This window comes from Ambystoma mexicanum, chromosome 14 (assembly GCF_040938575.1).
Source record: "Ambystoma mexicanum isolate Mex_15411 chromosome 14, UKY_AmexF1_1, whole genome shotgun sequence".
NCBI lineage: Eukaryota > Metazoa > Chordata > Amphibia > Caudata > Ambystomatidae > Ambystoma > Ambystoma mexicanum.
Window position 1 is genome coordinate 650954875 of NC_090940.1, and position 20722 is coordinate 650975596.

Consider the following 20722-nt stretch of genomic DNA (forward strand, 5'->3'; position numbering starts at 1 on the left):
ACAGCTTCTTGGCACTTTACAGGCAGTATTTATTTTTTGTTAACTTTCAAAATAAATACTCTTCTTGTCTTTACCTAACGTAGCTCATCAATAACATGTAAAATGTGCTTACCCCCAAGAGATTTTTTGGCACATAGCCTTCTTTCTCATTGAGCCGGGCCCACCACCATTCTGTCTCGCTGTCGTCTTTGCGCCTTAGCACAGTTATGGCATCCCCTTCATGGCAAGATAACTCGTCGCTGTTCTGTGCCTCATAGTCCCAGAGGCAGTGCACCACGCCTTTGTTCATGACGCCCAACTTCTCTTGAACACCTTTTCCGCCCCAAACAGGTACACATTAATAACGTCCATCCAAAATGCATTGTACATAAAACAGAACAGATTTTACTTTTTTCAATAATGATCACTAGGACCAAAGATTAATGTATGTATCCAAAAAACAAATCTTGCAAATTCATTGGAACATTCTCCAAAGCTTTCACTGGTCACCAACAAGGTAATAGAAAGTGTGATGGTCTGTGCGTGCCAACTCGCCGCAGGTCCTCATAGCCAATGAACCCTGCACTCCCCCTCACACACAGCTTTCAATGGCGGGGGGGGGGGGAGCAAGAGGGAGGACTTGGCACTCATACCCCTCTTATGCTCAACTGCACCGGCCACTTCGCAACTTACCCCTTTTCTAGGCCATGCTTGCCAGTACAGTCATTCGACATGCAGCGGCCCGGGAGATCCAAATACTAACATACAAGTAATGTATTTTTATCCGTTTTCTGCATTTATACACACTGTCTTTCCCCCATGTGAGTCCAAGTTAACCAGAACCGCAGAGGCGCTACAGCCTTCAAACTCTGATTCCCAGTAAGTGTGCAATCATTTTGTCAAATTAAATGAAACAACTGAACCAGTGGCTCTAGTGCCATTTTTGTTTGCGTTCAGAAGAGCCAAATGTTTATTCCCTTCCCACTGCAACATTACGCTGTGTGGAGGCTGCAATAAAGTCACAAGGATGTGCCTTCTGCTTAGTATTGCCCAGTAATGCTGGAGGAAAACCTAAGGACTACTTGAAGGGTTCCGTGAGGCCATGGTCAGGTGGCAGTGCCAGCTGAGGGGGGCATGGAGCAAGACACTCCCTATCCGCTTCCTCTGGATAGCGTGTCCAAGCGAGAGTGCCATAAGTGAGGAAAGGATGCGTGGAAGGGACCAGGGAGGGTCCTCCACATGTTTCCATGGTTACCAGATGATGCCTTCACTCAACGCCCCCTCCCCCCCCACCGTTCTACACTACTGGGCCATGGCTACAACCTTTGGGGGATAAAGGGGCACGAGGGAGGGCATACTCAAAGTAAACTAGCACTTAAAATAAATAGAATGGTGGCACTTGGCACCTCCGGGCCCATGCTTCACTCTCCTTGTCACTTCAAACATCTCCATGGACGATGGTTAGGGGTGCTTATGTGCGTGTAATCACATTCTAGCAACAGTGCTCGAGCGGGGGCAAGGGGAGCGGAGGGTGGTGTGGGTTTGGTGGAAAGATCTGCAAACTATAGACCAGGAAGCCAATCTTTAGGAGGTTTTGCTTCTCTACAAAAATGGGAAATTAGTTATTTCTGTGACTTTATGTAGCAGAAGCTTAGCTCCAAGGAGCGGCGGCGCACATCAAGAACGCATATATTGCAAACCTCTCAACCGGAAGGAATTCCATACAGAGAACAGTATATATTGTTGGCTGGTTCGTCAGACCATTCTAAATTACAGACTGCAGAGGCAGCCTTTTTGGGATGCCTTTACTGAGACCAATGATTGTATATTGGTGAAGGCGAGCTGGACAGAGGATATTTACTAGTTCTGAGAGGACAATAAACATCTCCACATTTGGCTCATCTGTGGATCCTGCTGAATGAACGTTGCCCTCTAGAGATGGTCTCATCTAAGGAAGCATCCGTTTTTGGGGACTTTCTCGAGCACAAGATAGCTGTTTCCGGGACTGTTTGAGTGCCCTCCTTCGAGATGAGACTTCAAATAACCAATAGCTGACACTTGCCACATGGAAATGCAAAGGAGCGGTCTCCATGACACGTCAGAGGTGTGTGCACCAGCACAAGGAAAGCAATGTGGATGGCACGCTTCCCAGTCAAAGAACTGTTCCACAAACCAATGTAGAAGCACACGCACACTCCTTGCCGAGTGCCTAAAGGGAACATCCCTTAGTACAATGAGTGAACGGCAAACTTGTCAAATAATGCGAACATGCCCAACATACCGTAGAGAAATTGTGAACACTGCATGTAGCCTTCCTCCATCTCTTCACACTTCTCTGCAGCAGTTTCTATATCGCTGATAGTGGTGGCAAATATTGCGGCTCCCGACTCTACAAGCACTTTGCAAAGATGCACGCTGTTGCACGAGGCCGCGCAGTGCAAAGGAGTCCTGAAAAAGAGACAAACACACATTACCATCACTCTTGCATAGGAGTGTAAAGTAGGTCTAGGCCATTGCACGAGTCGCGTCATTTGTGTCCAAGCAAAGCAATGAGAAATAGAACATCTGCAGCAGATGACCTCAGCGCTCGTATCCAATATGCAGGCCTCTTGAGCCCAGCTGTGGGAACGCGGTCACCATCTGGGGGAGGCCAAAGCACTCAGAGATGCTAGTTGCGCAGCTACGGCGGAATGATGTGGAGAACTATCTACATTGAGTACAAGAATCGGGTCCCCCACGTTCATTTTGAATGTAGGTTCGACTGTCCCTCATTCCTATACATGCTGAAGGGCCCCCGGGTGAAGCAAAAGGGGCCAACATCTATGACTATGAAGGAGAGATTGACTGAGCATAAATTCACAATTAAGATAAAAGTTATGAAATCTGTCGGCATATCATGTTAATTTGTCAAAACATTCAGTTGCTCTATTCCCTTTATGGTTTTTGATCATACTCTTCAATGGTGACGCAATACTGACCACATATAGAGAATGCCCCGGCGGGAATCCCGCACAGTGCGCTTCATCCTTACTATACCCGCACGGCAGGATCAGCAGATACACCGATTGCTACATTTAAACATTAGTTTGGTCTGCATGGATTTTATGTTGCCAATCTAAGAAGTGCGCCTAACAGTTTAACGACTAGCGTATCGTGCTGGGGAGGGGAATCGGAGTCCTCCAATGAAGCAAATGTAAAATCATACGGTGATTTGGGTAATTTCCATTTCGTGAATCTCAAAGCATCTCACGAGGCATGTCCTAAATTGATATAATGCATAAGTTGGAGACTGATGAGGTTAAGTTTGTTTTTAGTACACAAAACATTATATATTGTCCAATATGGATAGTATTGAAACTGTGAAATACAAGTGGATACGTGGAGGAAACGTCCAATCGCTTTCCATTAATTGACAGACTTAATTACCAACAAGATGGAATGTGCATTCGGTATGAATGGAGCCTTTGCATTCCCTCTTCTCTTGCACCCATACAGTACCGAGATGTGCACGCCATCCAGGCGCAGAAGCATCGGTAGTACGTGAAATCCGATGGGCATGACCAACAGCTGTTCCTTCTGGTGGGCTTCCAATAGCTGTGGGGAACTTGTCTCGGGAGGATAGCTCAGGGGCAACGCGCTCGCCTTGGAAGCAAGACGACGCAGAGCAACACAGGTTCGATTCCCAGGTCCGCAGTTAGAAACTGTCATGATTCCTGCCCCTCATGTCCCCAGCCCTCCAAGATGTCAGGCTGGAGCCAGGCCACGATCACCTACATGGCCCTCAAGGGCCTCTCCGGCACTTCTGCCCATCATTCATCGCTCCTTCGGTTCTGCAGGCATCTTCGGCAGTGTCATTCCCATCCCGGCATGCCGCTTCCTAAGGAAAAGGGAAAAGAACAGAAAAAAGGCATTAGTAAGCATTCTGCAAATCTTCGCTTATTTTTAAAGACTGTACGAGCTTCAAACGCTTACCTGAATCCCAGCCGCTCTGGGGGAACTCTTGTCTCCGGAACTTCTCATCCATCTGCAAGAGGAAAAAGACACTCCAGGTTAGCGTGGAAACATCTAGAGGTGCCGCATACCGTGCTTATTCACCGCATTTCTTCTTCATAACCGGCATCCACGCTGAAAACATCGCGGCACCTAAAAGACACAGAAAAAGAACTCTGTTCAATACAAATACGAAAGGGTCGCATTGTGCTCTCACTCACCTTCAGCGCTACTCATCTCAGCAGCACATCGCCATCCCCGGACGCCGGCCATCATCTAAGGAAGGAAAGGAACGAAGTTAGAGAACTGTTCAAAAGACTCATTATACTTACCTGTCAGACTCTTGCCAGTGAAGTAACTAGGCAGCAACAAGCCTGCATCAATCAACGTGCCCCTGCGCTGAAAACAGGACGGAGAGCACACTTTCCAAGAAAACAAAGTGAGCTGTGGATCAAAGGGAAGGGTTGGACCCCGGGGAAGAAGGGGTTCAAGCACACAGAGACAATAGGGAGTTAAACTCTACCAATCCTGTGTTTCAGGCCCAGTCTCCAGTCGAGTAGACTCCAGGGAATGGTTCGAGGTCGTAAGAGGTCAGAACAGGCTGAGTGACGTCCCCGTGGATACCAGGTGAGCGTTACAGAACACAAAGCCTCACATCAAAATCCACCTGGGCGTCATGGAAACGACAAACCGACCAGTTAGCCCACATGTTGGGGCAGCTACGTTCCGAAGTACATGCAGCCAGGCAGGAGACCAACACCTTGAGGAGAGAGCTGATAGTAGCCAAAGAACGCACTGATGATTTAAGCCGGCAACTTCTCCAGTCACAAGCAGGGCATGCACCATTGCCAGGAAGCGTGCCCCCGATGCCAGCACCATCAGCCAATCCGTTCATATAACCCTTCCTGGGGCAGTTCCCTTGGCCCCGCCCGAACGATTTACGGGGATCCCAAGAGGTTTGCAATGTTCATGGGCCAGTGCCGCCTGCACTTCCTTTGCAGACCAGGGGCCTTTCTGAATGACCAATCACGGGTCGCTTTTGTGCTATCCTACCTGAGTGATAGTGCCGCGGACTAGTCTGTACCTTTTGTGGCCCAAGACGATCCTTTGCTGCATGACTTCAGGGGCTTTCAGCAGGAGATGGAAAAGCTGTTTGCCCGTCGTACTCATGGGCAGGCATTAGACAACGAACTTCTGTCCCTACGCCAAGGGAATCAAGACCTATTAACATACATAGCCACATTCAATAGACTCGTAGTTGAAGTAGAATGGCCAGTGGAGAAGAGAACCACGTTATTTCATCGAGGGTTGCGGGGGGAGCTGAAGGATGTTCTCACACAAGTAGTGAACCCCCCCCGAAAGACTGCTCAGAATTCATTGACCTTGTTGTTCAACTGGATCATAGGTTGCAGGACCGAAGAGCAGATCGAACCAGACCGGACCCTCGCCCTATGTATGTGCGTTCAAAGGACAATATTGCCTGCACAACGGAAGGTTCAGGAGAACCAATGCAAAGCGGGGGGGGGGGTCAGATCCCCCTTGACTAAAGCAGAAAGGGATAAAAGGAGACAGCAGCAGTAATGTCTGTACTGTGGAAGGTCAGGTCCTTTCCTTAAAGAGTGCCCTGTGAAGCCACCGAGGAGGATGGTAGGGGCCACAGACAAGGAAGATACCATCAAGGAATCGGAAAACTCCCTAGCCCGGCAAGTGTAGGGGTCCACTTGTCGAGCGAAGAAAGTGAACTACAGACCTCCCATTTTGCACTATCTGTGGTCTTGATGAATCACCAACAATCATCTCGGATGCACGCAGTAAGAGCGTACATTGACAGTGGAGCCGTTGGGAATTACATCGACCAGGATCTTGCGGCAAAGATGGGGCTTCCGTTACGCCCTAAATCAACCACCGACACTGTTACCACTGTCGACGGCACGGAAATAGCTTCTGGTCCAGTATCCCAATGCACTACAGCTTTAACCCTTCTGTGCCAGGATGGACACCAAGAATATATCGTTTTTGACCTAATTAAGGCACCACAGTTCCGGTTGATTTTGGGAATGCCATGGTTGGTAGCTCACATTCCTTGAATCGATTGGAGGGAAAAAGAATTGGCCTTTCCCGAGACTTGCGCCCACACATGTTATCGCCAAGAGAAACAACCAATAGACACCAGAAACTCCACACTTGCGACTGTGGCAATCGGCACCCTACCAAGTGAATACCAGGAGTTTCAAGATGTCTTTCAGAAAGAACAGGCTAATACCCTGCCACTGCATAGACCATACGATTGCCAAATCGACCTGATACCCGGCGCACAAATCCCTTGTGGGCGAATTTATGCACTCAGGGAACCAGAAAACCAGCACCTGAAGGCCTATCTTGACCAATACCCGGCCAACGGGTTCATCGTCCCTCGAAGTATCCAGCAGCCAGTCCTCTATTCTTCGTACCGAAAAAGGAGGGGGACTTGAGAACGTGCATTGACTATCGCGCACTGAACCAGATTACCGTAAAAAACGCTATCCCCTGCCACTGATCCCTGAATTGCTTGATGAAGTCAAAGATGCCCAAATCTACACAAAACTAGACCTGAGGGGGGCATATCACCTTGTTCGCGTAAAACAGGGGGACGAATGGAAAACCGCTTTTCGCGCCAAATACGGCTTGTACGAATAGCAAATAACGCCCTTTGGCCTTTGCAACGCGCCTGTAGCATTTCATTACTTCATGAACAATGTCCTACGGGAATTGATTGATGTCTGTGCTCTAGTGTACATCGACGATATTCTAGTATATTCCGCATCAAAGCAGGACCACGTTAAACGGGTCCGATCCGTATTGGACAAACTCCGTCAACACCTACTCTACGCCAAGCTCAAAGTGTTCATTCCAAGTCTGCGAGGTGGAATTCCTGGGCTTTATTCTCAGCCCGAATGGAATCTGAATGGATGTACATAAGGTAGATGCTATCCTGAACTGGCCATCCCCAAATTCATTCAAGGGGGTTCAAAGTATGCTGGGTTTGCAAACTTCTACCGCCGGTTCATCCCAGGATTTTCGCAAATCGTGCATCCCATCACGTCATTGCTAAGGAAAAGAAACAAAAAGTTCCAGTGGACAACAGAAGCCGAGGAAGCTTTCCAGGAACTCAAAGCAAGATTCACATCTGCCCCAATCTTACGCCACCCTCGCCCTGATCTCCCATACCTGGTGGAACCGGACGCCTCAAGCATGGCTATGGGAGCCGTCCTCTCACAAAAGGACCCCGAAATGGGCCAGTTACACCCTGTTGCCTTCTGGTTGCGTAAATTCACACCCCCTGAACTTAATTACGCTATCACAGACAAAGAACTCCTGGCCATTAAGTCAGCCTTTAAGGCATGGCGGCACTACCTCTTGGGCGCCAGACACACAATCACCGTAATAACTGACCACCGGAACCTCCAGTACCTAAAAACGGCAAAGGCCCAATCCTCGCGACAACTACGTTGGGCTCTTATTTTTGCTGAATATGATTACTTTATTACATTTCGACCAGGGGTGAAAAACGGGAAGGCAGATGCCCTTTCCTTATGGGGGTGGAAGAGCAAGGCTATCGGACCCCTGACCCAATAGCAATCATTCCGAGTGACAAGCTCCTAGGAATCACAGCAACCATAACTCGGAAAGAATTACATGAAGAAATCCAAAACCTGATGAGTCCGGAGCAATTACAAGCGTGGAGTGCACAAAGAGAACATTACACGATAATAGATCAGTCACCCTACTTCAGGAATCGTTTATTCTTACAAAACCAAGAACTACGAGAACAAGTCATGTCCGGTTATCATGATTCCTTGATCGAGGGCCACCCCGGAATCGCTAAAACCCTAGCCAAGGTAAAACAAAATTATTGGTGGCCCACGTGGCATAAAGACATTATCCAATTCATCCTATCTTGTGGAGTGTGTGCTCAAAACAAGTCATCCAAGCAGAAACCGGCTGGGCTATTACAACCATTGGAAATCCCACCAGCACCCTGGTACATGTTGTCCCTTGATTTTATTACTGACTTACCACTCAGTCAAGGGTTTAACACTATTCTTGTGGTCTTGGACCTATTTTCAAAAATGGCACATTTCATTCCTCTTAAGGGGCTCCCAAATGCTTCCACTCTGGCAAAGGTATTTCTTGAAGGCATCGTACGGCTCCATGGGTTTCCTTCAGTTTTAGTCTCAGACCGAGGTACTCAATTCGTATCTAACTTCTGGAGAAAATGCTGCTCTATGGCCCAGATCGACATCCGGCTATCCACCAGTCACCATCCCCAAACGGATGGTCAAACTGAGAGGACAAATCAGACGCTCGAGCAGTATCTGCGTTGCATGTTACACCAAGCTGAAGGAAGCTGGTTGAACCTATTATGGATAGCTGAATATGCTTATAATAATTCCCTACATACCAGCACTGGGCAGACACCCTTTTATACCATGTATGGCAGGCACCCACGTACTTCTGAGTTGGACGTTCCTACAACCCTGGAAATGCCAGCAGTCAAAACCTTGCACACAACCCTTTCTCAAACCTTTAAAAGGGCAGCTGAACACCTACTTCAAGCTAAGAATCGCCAAAAGAAGTTTGCTGATCAACACCGAGCAAAGGCCCCCAACTACCAAGTGGGAGACAGTCTGGCTGGCGTCTAAACACGTGTCCATTAAATGAACCCAAACTTTCCGTCCAAGATACCTGGGTCCATTCACTGTCACCTCCGTTATAAATCCTGTGGCGGTCCGGTCAGACTAGCTTTGCCATCAAACATGCAGATTCATCCTGTGTGCCACGTGTCTCTCCTTGAACCTGTTCAACCTGGGACCCGGGTAGCAACGCCACCGCAGCCAGTAGTAGTCACCAGGGAGCCAGAATTCGAAGTCAAGGACATCCTGGATTCAAAGTACGTCAGATCCAAATTATACTACTTAGCAGACTGCAAGGGGTATGGTCCACAAGACAGGACATGGGAGCCTTGTGAGTACATCCATGCACCTTGCTTGCTTAGACGATTTCATCAAAACCATCCAAACAAACCAGGACCAGACAGAAGAGCCACCTTGAGAGGGGCCTTGGGGGTGGAGTGCTTTCATGATTTATGCCCCTCATGTCCCCAGCCCTCCAAGATGTCAGGCTGGAGCCAGGCCACGATCACCTACATGGCCCTCAAGGGCTTCTCCATCCCTCCAAAGACCCACTTGGAGTCAGACTTGGCGCTTGTGGCACTAGACTCACTCACTCCCATAGGAAACATTGGGGATTGGACTTGTAGTGCATTGATGGGGACAAGAAGGAAGCCCCCACATATTTAGGTTCCCAGAACTGCATGTGCAGTCTAGTCCTTTGGGTGTGGTTCAGCCCAGAGACACCTGGGATACCCAGAGACTATTTAAGCCACACCCAGGCTGAGAAACATGCTTTGTGTTTTCTGCACCTGCAGCGTGACACTCACCGTGTTCGGATCGGTCTCCAGTAGGCCTGCATCTTTCTTCTGCGCTCAGCGCCTGCAAGAACAAGAACACCGTTAGGAACAGCCTTACCTTGCGGCGCTTCTGCCCATCATTCATCGCTCCTTCGGTTCTGCGGGCATCTTCGACTGTGTCATTCCCATCCCGGCACGCCGCTTCCTAAGGAAAAGGGAAAAGAACAGAAAAAAGGCATTTGTAAGCATTCAGCAAATCTTCGCTTATTTTTAAAGACTGTACGAGCTTCAAACGCTTACCTGAATCCCAGCTGCTCTGGGCGAACTCTGTCTCCGGAACTTCTCATCCATCTGCAAGAGGGAAAAGACACTCCAGGTTAGCTTGGAAACATCTAGAGGCGCTGCATACCGCGCTTACTCACTGCATTTCTTCTTCATAACCGGCATCCACACTGAAAACGTCGCGGCACCTAAAAGACACAGAAAAAGAACTCAGTTCAATACAAATACGAAAGGGTCGCATCGCGCTCTCATTCACCTTCAGCGCTACTCATCTCAGCAGCACGTCGCCATCCCCGGACGCCGGCCATCATCTAAGGAAGGAAAGGAACGAAGTTAGGGAACTGTTCAAAAGACTCATTATACTTACCTGTCGGACTCTTGCCAGTGAAGTAACTAGGCAGCAACGAGCCTGCATCAATCAACGCGCCCCTGCGCTGAAAGCAGGACGGAGAGCACACTTTCCAAGAAAACAAGGTGAGCTGTGGATCAAAGGGAAGGCTTGGACCCCTGGGAAGAAGGGGTTCAAGCACACAGAGACAATAGGGAGTTAAACTCTACCAATCTTGTGTTTCAGGCCCAGTCTCCAGTCGAGTAGACTCCAGGGAAGGGTTCGAGGTCGTAAGAGGTCAGAACATGCTGAGTGACGTCCCCGTGGATACCAGGTGAGCGTTACAGAAACCTCTGGGTATTAAGCGTGTCATAAATAAGCAATTACAATTTGATGCTGGTCTCAATATCTGGACAGTTTAAACTCCTTCCCGGGTCGGGAGCCTGATAAAGGCCACCACATGAATGCAAGAGGCCACGAGTCCCAGAATTTTGTGACTCCAAAGGCCTTGAATCATGTTTTTTTTGTTTTTTATTTGATTTTATTAGGTTTTCCAAATAAACATTCTTTTCCATAAGGAAACACAGAAAAACATTTACATACGTGAGCATAGTAGATACATACTTGGAGTGAGTTCTTTCTCCTAACCAAATAATATCATAGTACAGTGCATATGACCAAAAGTACGCACATAGGAGAACAAAAACAACAAAATAAACATCAATGCTTTTCTCAGTCCTTAAACAAATTCACACCTCCTCCCCCCCCCCCCCGGGAATGGAAGACTTGTCGCTTAGGGATTAAGGAGTCGTGGTCATACGATCATCTGCAGGGGCTGAAACTAGTTTGGTGTGGTGTGTTCAGAGGTTCATCATGAGGGGAGGTGTACCTACATCAGTAGAATAATGTGTGGTTAGCAACATGAGAAGAAGAATGGGCCAGAGAGGTGGAAGTCCGCGCTCAAGCAGAAGGTGACCAGATCCAACCCCCTCAGGGTGAGGGCTCATTATCGCTTGGGGTTGGGTTTGCATTAGACATATGTGAACTTAGGAAGTCAGACCATAAGAGCTCACATTGTGTTGCCCTACCGTGGAGTGATGCAGTGATTTTCTCCATAGTGCATATGTTTAGTACCACATTGATCCACTCCTTCTTAGACGGGGTCATGGGTGATTTCCATTTAGTGGCTAATAACGCCCTTGCGGCTAGTAGTAGGTGGGGTGTTAGGCCTTGGACCCTCGTCCATTCATCCTCTACCATTTCGAGATTAAACAGGACCAAATGCGGACTTGCAGTTCTCTGGATTCCATCTGTGTGCCTTATCCATCCCAAAACTTCATCCCAAAAAACCTTAACCTTGGGGCAGCCCCACCACATGTGCCAGTAGTCTGCGACCTGTCCACGTTCACGCCAGCAGAGGGGGGAGGAAGATTGGTACATCTTGGACAGCCTATACGGATCATATTGCCAGCGGTGTAGAAGTTTGATGGAATGGAGCTTATACTGGCATGATATCGAAGTACGTGTGGCCATGATACACATTTTGTCCCACACATCATCTTCAATTTCAACTCCCATATCCTTTTCCCATCGCGTTCGGAGAGTGAGCGAGGACCCACTACCTCCCTCTAGGAGTAACTTATATATTGGGGAAATCAAACCCTTCCTGTCGGTCTTAGAATCGAGCATTTTCTCAAAGGGGCTGAGATCCCTACTCAGTTTTTCCTTCCATGCTGTCCTCGTCAAGACCCCTTTGATTTGTAGATAGTGAAAAGTGGAGAGAACTCCTATGTTTAGGGCTTCCGTTAATTCTGGGAGGGTGATAAAAAAATCACTTTGAAGGAGCTGACCCACCCTTTCTCGTCCCGCCTCGTACCACGCCTGAAATCGCTCTACGTTAGGGATATGGTTATTGATGCCCGGCGACCATAGGTGGCTTAGCGGGGACGGCCATGATGTGATCCCTTTCATCTCTGGGCCATCTCTCCATATTTCCCATATCGCTGCAAAGAGCGGATGATCCCTCGTTTTCCTTAGCACCCACTTCCGCGGGGCCCATATCCATTCTCCAAGTGTCGCCGGATTTAGATAATGATTATCCATTGCCACCCATTGTGGCTCTCCATGGCTACGTAAATGAGGGACAAATACACGCAGCTGAGTAGCGGCGTAGTATTTCCTAATGTCAGGTAGGCCCACTCCTCCCTTATCTTTGGGCAACGTTAAGATGGGGTAAGCTATCCGGGTCTTCTTCCCCTGCCACAAGAATTTTAGAATTTCTCTTAACTTCTGTAAAATATCGTTCCGGTATTTTGATTGGGAGCATCTGAAAGGGAGAGAGAAACCGTGGGAGACAGGTCATTTTTATGGCATTGAGCCGACCTAGTCATGAAATCGACAATTTGTTCCACCTGGCCAGGTCCGTACGGAGCTTAGTTAGGAGCTGTGGAAAATTTGCTTCATATAGGGAGTCTAATTGTTTTGTGATTTGTATCCCTAAATATTGCATTGTATCATGTTCAATCGTCAATGCCAGGGAGGAATATTTAGCAATGTTTACCTCTGGGTCACCCTGAAGGGGAAAGAGTACGGATTTGGCACGATTGATCTTGAACCCCGATAGGCGACCATATTCCTCAAGGAGGAGCATGGCCCGAGGGGTGGAACTCTCTGGGTTAACTACATGTAGGAATATGTCGTCGGCATATAGGGCTAACTTATACTCTGTGCGTCCTAGATGTATACCTTCTATGCCAGGGTCCTTCCTGATATTGCGTGCCACCGGTTCAAGTGATAGGGCAAACAGAATGGCCGAGAGGGGGCATCCCTGTCTGGTACCTCGTGTCAATCGAAACCATCTAGAGTATTCCCCGTTCACAAATACCGATGCTGTGGGCGACAAATAAATCGCCTGGATTCCCTTTCTAAGGTTTGAGCCCAGTCCAATTCTCTGAAGGACCTCCATTAGGAAATCCCATTCTACCCTATCGAACGCCTTTTCTGCATCGATGGAAAGTAGTACAGGGTTGGTGTGCAGATTGTGGGAGGCATGCACCAAGTGTAGTGTCTTGCGCATGGTATATGCACCTTGGCGGCCGAGTATAAAACCTACTTGATCGGGGTGAAAAAGGCGGGGGATGAATGATTTAATCCTAGCCGCCAAGACCCTGGAGTATATTTTGGCGTCTATATTAAGTAATGAAATGGGACGGTACGAACCACATTTTTTGGGATCCCTCCCCTCTTTCGGAATAACCGTAATGAGTGTCTTTACAAATGAATCTGGGGGGTTCCCCGTCTCTAGGATTCGATTAAAAAGGTCAGTAAGGAAGGGAGTGAGTTGTGACGCAAATGTTTTGTAGAAACCCGCTGTATACCCATCTTCTCCTGGGTATTTTCCCAACGTGAGTCTCTTTATGGCTTCCTGAATCACTTCCCCCGTTATAGGGGCGTCTAGGGTTTCTGATTCAGTGTTTGTTAATTTGGGCATGTCTACATCGTCTAAGTAGGATTAGATGCTTGGTTTATCCGGATCCTTCTCTGGAATGTATAGAGCTTCATAGAAGTCTGCAAATATTTCTGGGATGGTGGATCGCCTCATATCCGGGGCAGATTCTCGATCAGATATTTTGTGCACCCTGCGGTCTGCCTGCTGCGCACGTAGTCTGGCCGCCAATAACGCATCCACTTTATCCCCTTTCTCATAAAACTTTTGTTTCAGGAGAGGAAGTTTGCGAGCTATTTGTTCATGTTCTAGGAGGCAGAGTTCTTCCCTTTTTTCCTGGCTTCTATGATTTGTTCAGAATCAATAACATCCCCTTTCCTTGCATCAATCTCTAGCTGGGTGATTTCCTTGCGGAGTCTGTTCTCAGTCAGGAGCCTCTCTCTTTTTTTGTTAGCCCCCTCCCTTATTAGAATTCCTCTCCACGTGGCCTTACCCGCCTCCCAGACCCCTTGTTTGGAGACCTCACCAGTGTCATTCAGTCGGAAGTATTCCTCAATTGCGGTTTCCATCTCTAACTTAAAGACGGGATCTTTCCACAATGACTCATTGCATCTCCATTTTCCGCCTCTAATTGGGAGGGACCCCCATACTAAGTCAGCACGCACCATATCATGATCCGACCATGAGATTGTAATGATTTCTGAGCGAGAGGCCGTGTCGTATAGATCTCTTGAAGAGTAGAAATAATCAATGCGGGTATGTGTATTGTGTGGAGCTGAGAAAAATAACGCCATACATCAACCAAACCATACAATTCCATCATTGTTTTAAATTGAACGTGGTCCCCAGTAACTTTGTCTCTGGTTTCTGGGTTACCAGGATGCCAGTCCAGGCTGGGGTCTACACAGATGTTGAAATCCCCACCTAGGATTACATGACCTGTCGCCTCCAGCATGATTTTGGGGATCGTTTTAGAAAGGAATCCGATCTGACCCACGTTGGGGGGAGTAAACCATGGCAACTGTAATGGACACTTTCCAATGGTCCCTGCGACAAGTAACGCTGGACCCTCCACATCTGACCAGACCTTCGTGACCTTGAGGTCTATTCCTTTCCTGATGAGTATTCCCACCCCTCCCTTCCTCAATGGGCCCGAACCCCAGAACTCTAACCCAGATCGCCTTCCCAGGATTACCCTTTCTTCACCTCTCACATACTTGGTCTCCTGTAGAAAAAGGATATCTAATCCCGACCTTCGGAATTCTCTATAGACAAGCGATCTCTTAGTGGGCGAATTGAGGCCTTTAACATTCAACGTACCCACCCTCATGGTACCCCCGGAACATGACAGCCATCCTCACAACGGTGGTTTTCCTGCCCATGTGGGCTCTTTGACCATTCCAACCCTTTCCCTCGATATTCAGGTGACCACGAGACTACCTTCCCTTGTCGAATACTCAACTGGATCTCTGATGCGACACTTGTCTTCATTCCCTTTCCCCTCCCATCCCCTCCCCTCCCTGAGTTCGGTGGCATCCGATTGAGCCGAGTTGGAAGCACTGGCCCATAACCGAACCACCAGTGGAGACCGTTACCTCACGGTCCCCTTGCATAGTAGACATCAAAAATATCTAAAGAGCCCCCTGAAACCTCCCCCCAGAGCAAATATATTGAAGGTAAACGGGTGGGATTCATAAGAACATGCTTTTAACATAACCCCTGGTCTTATTTGTCCCAGAGTATAGGTCAACCAAATTGTACCGTAGCCGGCTAGTGTCAACTGCCCCCTTCCGGGGAGCCATTTCCTCTGCGGTATTTTCTCGAGCCTTTCACCTTCCTCCTCTTCGGTCCCTGTATTCGCCACTCTCTCTCGTCGCCAGGTGCATGGTCACATAGATCTTCCTGAGCTTGCGCGCCGATTAGGTCAGAAATGCACGCTTTAATTTCCTGCTCAGAGTTCAACCTGATTCTTGAACCCTCATGTTCAAAGGAAAGAGAGAAAGGGTATCCCCATCTGTATCGCGGGATTTGAGCCATGTAGTAAGTGGTTTGCACATTTTCAAGGTCAGGGAGGAGAGGTCTTGATAAATAGTTATTTGGGACCCGCTCAGGGTGATGGCGCCTCCGCTCCTTGCTTTTTCCAGCACTCTCAACCTGTCTTGATAGCGATGAAATCATGCCAGAACCGATCGGGGTCCTCCAGGTGGTCCCGCGCCCTGTGGATGTGCTCTGTTTTGGGTTCGTCGATATTATCATCGGCGACGAGGAGTTTGATAATGTCATGTAGGGTCGTTTTCAGGTCCTCTTCCGTTTCCCCTTCTTTCTCTGGAATTCCGAAAAACCGCAAATTATTCCTCCTTTCTCGATTCTCCAAATCGTCCATCTTAAGTTTAACCTCTTGTTCTCTTCGTTTCAGCTCGGTTATCCTCAGTGTCAACTGCGATTCAAGAGTGTCGATTGAGGCCTGATTGTTCTCAATCCCCTCAACCCTGTCTTCAATACTGTCAAGACGTTGTGTGAGTTTGTCAATCTTTCCCCAAATGTTAGCACCCATGCTCCTTATTTCCGCAAGCAATCCTGCAATGTCTCCTTTAGTCGCTGCTGTATCAACATCGGGGGTTGGGGTTATCGAAGTCGCCATTTTAGGCTTGTCGAAGGGCTGGGGGGGATGAACCATAGGCGTAGATGGCTAATTGATGTTGGGGGTTCATGCGCCTGGGAGTGTACGTGCTGGAATTCGGACGGGTTCAGTTGTTGTAATTGCCGGCACCACAGCAGAGGCACACACCCCTCTCTCCGTATCGCCACCAGTATAGTACTCAGAGAGGACAATACTGCCTCAGGGGGCCTTTCCCTCAGTGGTGCAAGGAAGCCTGGTTTTTGAGCTGGGTAGAATGAATTGGCTGTAGGCGCAATCGCAAGATAAGTCAGGAGGGGCTCCGCTCCATCCCACAGTCGTTTCCCCGCAATCACATACGGTAACTTAACACAAACCGTGTATCTCAAGATCGAATCCAAGAGGCGGACCCAGAGGAGGTCAGGTCCTCTCTGCGGTCCAGGAAGCCCAGATGTATCACCTCTGGCGATTCGCACCGCCTCTCCCCACCACCAGCAGCCTCAGTGCAGAGTGATAATCATGCGTTCCCTGTGATCCCTTCTCCGGTGTCCAATGTGCAAGGACGGTGCCAGCCCACACACGTCCCGCAACCGCTGATGGGCAGCCGACCTCTCCTGCGCGACCAACACGGCAAGGTCCGTGACGGCGCAGAGGGATGTATCCGGGGTTATGCCGCCACTTCGTCGACCAAGCGTACCCTCAGGCCGTGGGCAGGGGAGCGAGCGAGGGATGTCCCTCAGGGCCAGGCTTCGCTTTTTCAGGCTGGTTAATTCCACTTGCGCAGCACGGATTCCTCACTGCGCCTAACACAGGGAAGTTGGATGACCAGCTTGCGAGGGCACGCTCTGGCACACCGTAATGTTGGGGCGAAACCGCCACAGTGACACGGGGACGGGGGGGGGGCAACCGAGAGGAAGCACTTACTTCTGTGCCCGGTGGCAAGCAGGTCATTGCTGTCGACCGCCCATGCGGTTGTGGAGTCTTCGGGACCGCTGAGCAGCGGAAGGAGAGGCACCGGGATCCCAGGCGCCACGCGCCCCCCAAGGGATCCGGTGTTGCAGGACTACAAGGGCTCACGCTGCCTTTTTCGTCGGGGCCAGCAAACCGCACCACACGTTGGGGCTTTGCTTTTGTGGGTGGCGGCGTATGAGCGCCCAGAAGCAGCCTCCAGGCCGTGCTTCAGAGTGCGTAGTCGTCGCTGCTGCCTCCGGCGCCCACTGCGTTGGATCGAAGCCGGCCTTGGTTTCGTTTTCAGCGCCAGGCGCCTATGTAAATATCTTTGGGAATCCGCGGCCGTTTTGAGTCAGGATTTTGGCTGCAAGTGGGGGCGACCCTCCTACACCTCCGTATTGAAATTCTAGTCCGGGGGGGGGTACCAAAAACGGGGCCTCAATACGTTTTTGGGGACCGCGGGACGGGAGCTCACGCAGGAGGTCTGCATCTGCGCGCCCCCTGGTGGCCAACCGAATCATGTTTTTTTGCCCCTGGAAAATGAAGACAGTCCTTGATGACAGTAACTCTGTTTGGGGCGAGGAAAGCGCATCCTGAATGAAGGGTTTGAGAGCTGAACAGAGAAGCGGGCTCCTGTCCACAGGAGAGAGAGTGCACTTTCTCTGGTTCACTGAAAACCTCCTTTGTACAGAGTGTTGCACACCTTTTGCAAACATTTCAAAATGGGAGTCCTGGAAGGAAATCTCATCAGCCAATCATCCCGGGATGACTGGCTGATGAGATGTCAAAGCCAAGGCACCCCCCCCCCCCCCTCCACCATGGCCACTCACAGGAAGCTTTAATGTTATTTCCTAATGGAGGAAGACGAAGTGAAAAAACGTCCAGAATCTCCATACAATGGGCGTCTGCCTGGGAACAGAAGGACGGCTGCAAGGTCCTCCATCTCATCTAGAGAAGAGTTGTTCAACCTCTAGCAGCTGTTCTGGAATCACACTTTGATGACCAGGTGGATCTCACTGAATCCCTAATGAAGAACCAGGTTTTATGAAATTTGAGACCCATTGCTTGAAAGCCCAAGTTATGTCCTAAATTGTCAAGTTAGGGGTCTGCAATTAACATGGGGTCTGCTTCCAGACCTGAAGGCTTTCACTCAAGTGGCATCCCAGCTAGGTTTCGCTCTTCATACAGCCCGTGCGTTTGTAGTGACTGTCAACGCTGCTTTTTTGGGGAACTGTTTGCAGAGTCTGATTTTGCCCACGGCAGATGCCTGGAAGTCTAGGCCTTGAATGCTTGTGAATAGGCTCAGCAGTTGCCATGATAGAAGATTTATGACCAAACCATGAGGAGGTCACACTTGCACTGCTGACGCACTCCATCCCTAGTAAGAGTACCAAGGGTCTTTTCATCATAATGCATGTCTAGTACTTTTCCCCTGGGCATCGGATTTGAAGTTGTATGCACAGTGCCTCATGATTACTCAGTGAGACAGACCTCGGGCGCCTGCCAGTCATACAGTATATCCCTGTGCAGCTGTAGAAAAAAGTTTCCTTTTCAAGACTAAGCAATTCATTAAAACTCTGCTGCATCCTGGAGCAAGTGCTCATTTACCTGGCATAACTCGTCCATGATTTGCCAAAAGTGCCCGGAAAGAATTTTGATGCAGTTTGTCTGCCACAATACCAAAGTGAGACCTTGGAGGCATAAGTGGGTCCCAGGACACACCTCCCCATACCTTTTACGCTGCTTCGACCATAGACATTTAGCCTTGCCTGATACTTGAAGATGTTGCTTTTCTGGCTGGTCAGCAGTGCCTTGAGGACTCAGGAATGTAATCCATGAGGAACAAACAAAATGTATTTTTGTGGTACTTGAGTTATCTGCTCCTTGTCTTTCGGTACCAAATGCATTTTCAAGAAACCTCCAGTGCCCATAACCTCTGATTTTCAATATCCAGCAGCTGCCTGGTTCTTTAGTGCCAGTTCAACCTCCCGCAACACAAGAACGTTTTTATCCTATTCATGTGGAATTAACTTGATCATCCTACCATTGCTCTATGGAGCAAGAAGAGGGAGCCAAACCCTCCTTGTGAGATGCTGTGTTGAGCTCTGAGAAGTTCCTGCAACTGATGGATGATTAGCTTGGGAGAAGTGTTGCTCTGTCTCAGTGCAGCTATCTGGGCCTGTTCCCATAGAGACTACCCCTGTCCTCCTCATGGCTATAGTGACAACTAAGCTCTTCCAAAGGGATCTGATGTAACTGACATTTGCTCCAAGGAGTCTGCTCCATCAAATTGATGGCAAAAACCTGCCTGGTACCTATGCCCCTGAGCACATCTTAAAGGAATGGCCTTCAGAAAGCTCACAACTTGGGAAAAGAACTTGCCAAATCACCCTCACCGAGCCCAGTAAAGAAACCGCCTCAACTACCTCCAAAACACGGGCATTCAGGATAAAATCCACCATCGTCTATAGTATTGGACTCCATTCTTTCACCTGCATCTGCTGAAGACTATTCCACAGGGACCGTGATGCGATAACCGCACAGAAGACAAAAGACTACACCAGATGTGGGTTTCCCAAGCACGTGAGAACGAACGCAAGCTCAAGATACACTTTAAATTCAGTGACATGTGATCCTAGTCATAAAAGTTGGTAAGCGAAAACATGATTTCAGGTTTGTTGAAAAGCAAGTCCCCCGTTTTTGCTCTGCATTTTGTAAATATGCAAATGCTGGCCTCATGCGTTTAATGTAATAATAAGAATAATTATGTCCTCTGTGTCTGTCCTGGGTATATGTCCCTACAAGGATCCCTTCACCACCTTCTATAGGCTATTCGATCCAACAATTCTCTTATGAAACGGCACCTACTCTAGGACCTCTTCTCTCAGTTACTGCCTACTTTGTATGTCGTTCTGTACTTTAATAACTACAAATACCCTTCACACTCCTTTCCTTGTTGTTGGAATGTATCCAGGTGCTTTTCTTGGCTTGTACTTGGAAGCATCGGCCAGTTTAATTTATTTCCCTGTGTGTGTGTGTATTTCTTCAATGAAGAGATATGCTCCTGCACTGTTAACCTCATCGACATCTGGGCTGCACGTGCTCCTAGAATGCAATGATCCCTGGCCAACGTTAGGGTCCTGCTCTGTATCTATTCTTCTGCTTGGTTTAGCCTCGGCGACATCTGGGCTGTGCGTGTTTTCCTAGGACGCAATGATACCGACCAACATTTGGATCCTGCTCTGTATTTATTTATTATTCATTTGTATGGCGCCTATACAGCAGAACGTGTTTCCAGACGCCACAAGACTAAGGGGAAAGAGGGGAACATAGCAGGATAAAAACAATATACGGCCTTTCTAGGCCTTACGACATTCAGATCGTGCAAGTGCAGCAAACATGAAGTGCATGGGGGGCAGGCCCAAGAGAATGGGCTGGGTAAGTGATATGGGGAGCCTGGAGGGCAAGTGCGCTGGGGGATGGGTTAAGGCTCCGCTAGTGCATGGGGGGGGGACGGATGGAGGGTAGTGGACCAAACTCGGCAGTCAAGTCAGGGAAGGGTGCGCAAAGGCAAGTGCTAGTAAGGAGGTGCAGAGCCAGACTGGTCGAGGGAGGGCCTGCCCCATGTATGACCCAGAAGGGACCAGGTAGCCAGTCGCAGCAGCAGGGGGGGCATTAGCA

At 48.9% G+C, this 20722-nt stretch overlaps 1 protein-coding gene across 3 annotated transcripts in view; it reads right to left on the reverse strand.

The window, feature by feature from the left end:
* PPP1R13B (protein phosphatase 1 regulatory subunit 13B) overlaps window positions 1–20722 on the reverse strand; it is a 452941-nt gene that overhangs the window by 2490 nt on the left and 429729 nt on the right. For all 3 annotated transcript variants that reach the window (XM_069638181.1, XM_069638182.1, XM_069638183.1), the window contains 2 exons: window positions 2261–2427; window positions 113–312 (listed from right to left, as the gene is read on the reverse strand). In XM_069638181.1, coding sequence (XP_069494282.1) covers window positions 113–312; window positions 2261–2427 — 367 coding nt within the window. The remainder of the gene's footprint in view (window positions 1–112; window positions 313–2260; window positions 2428–20722) is intronic.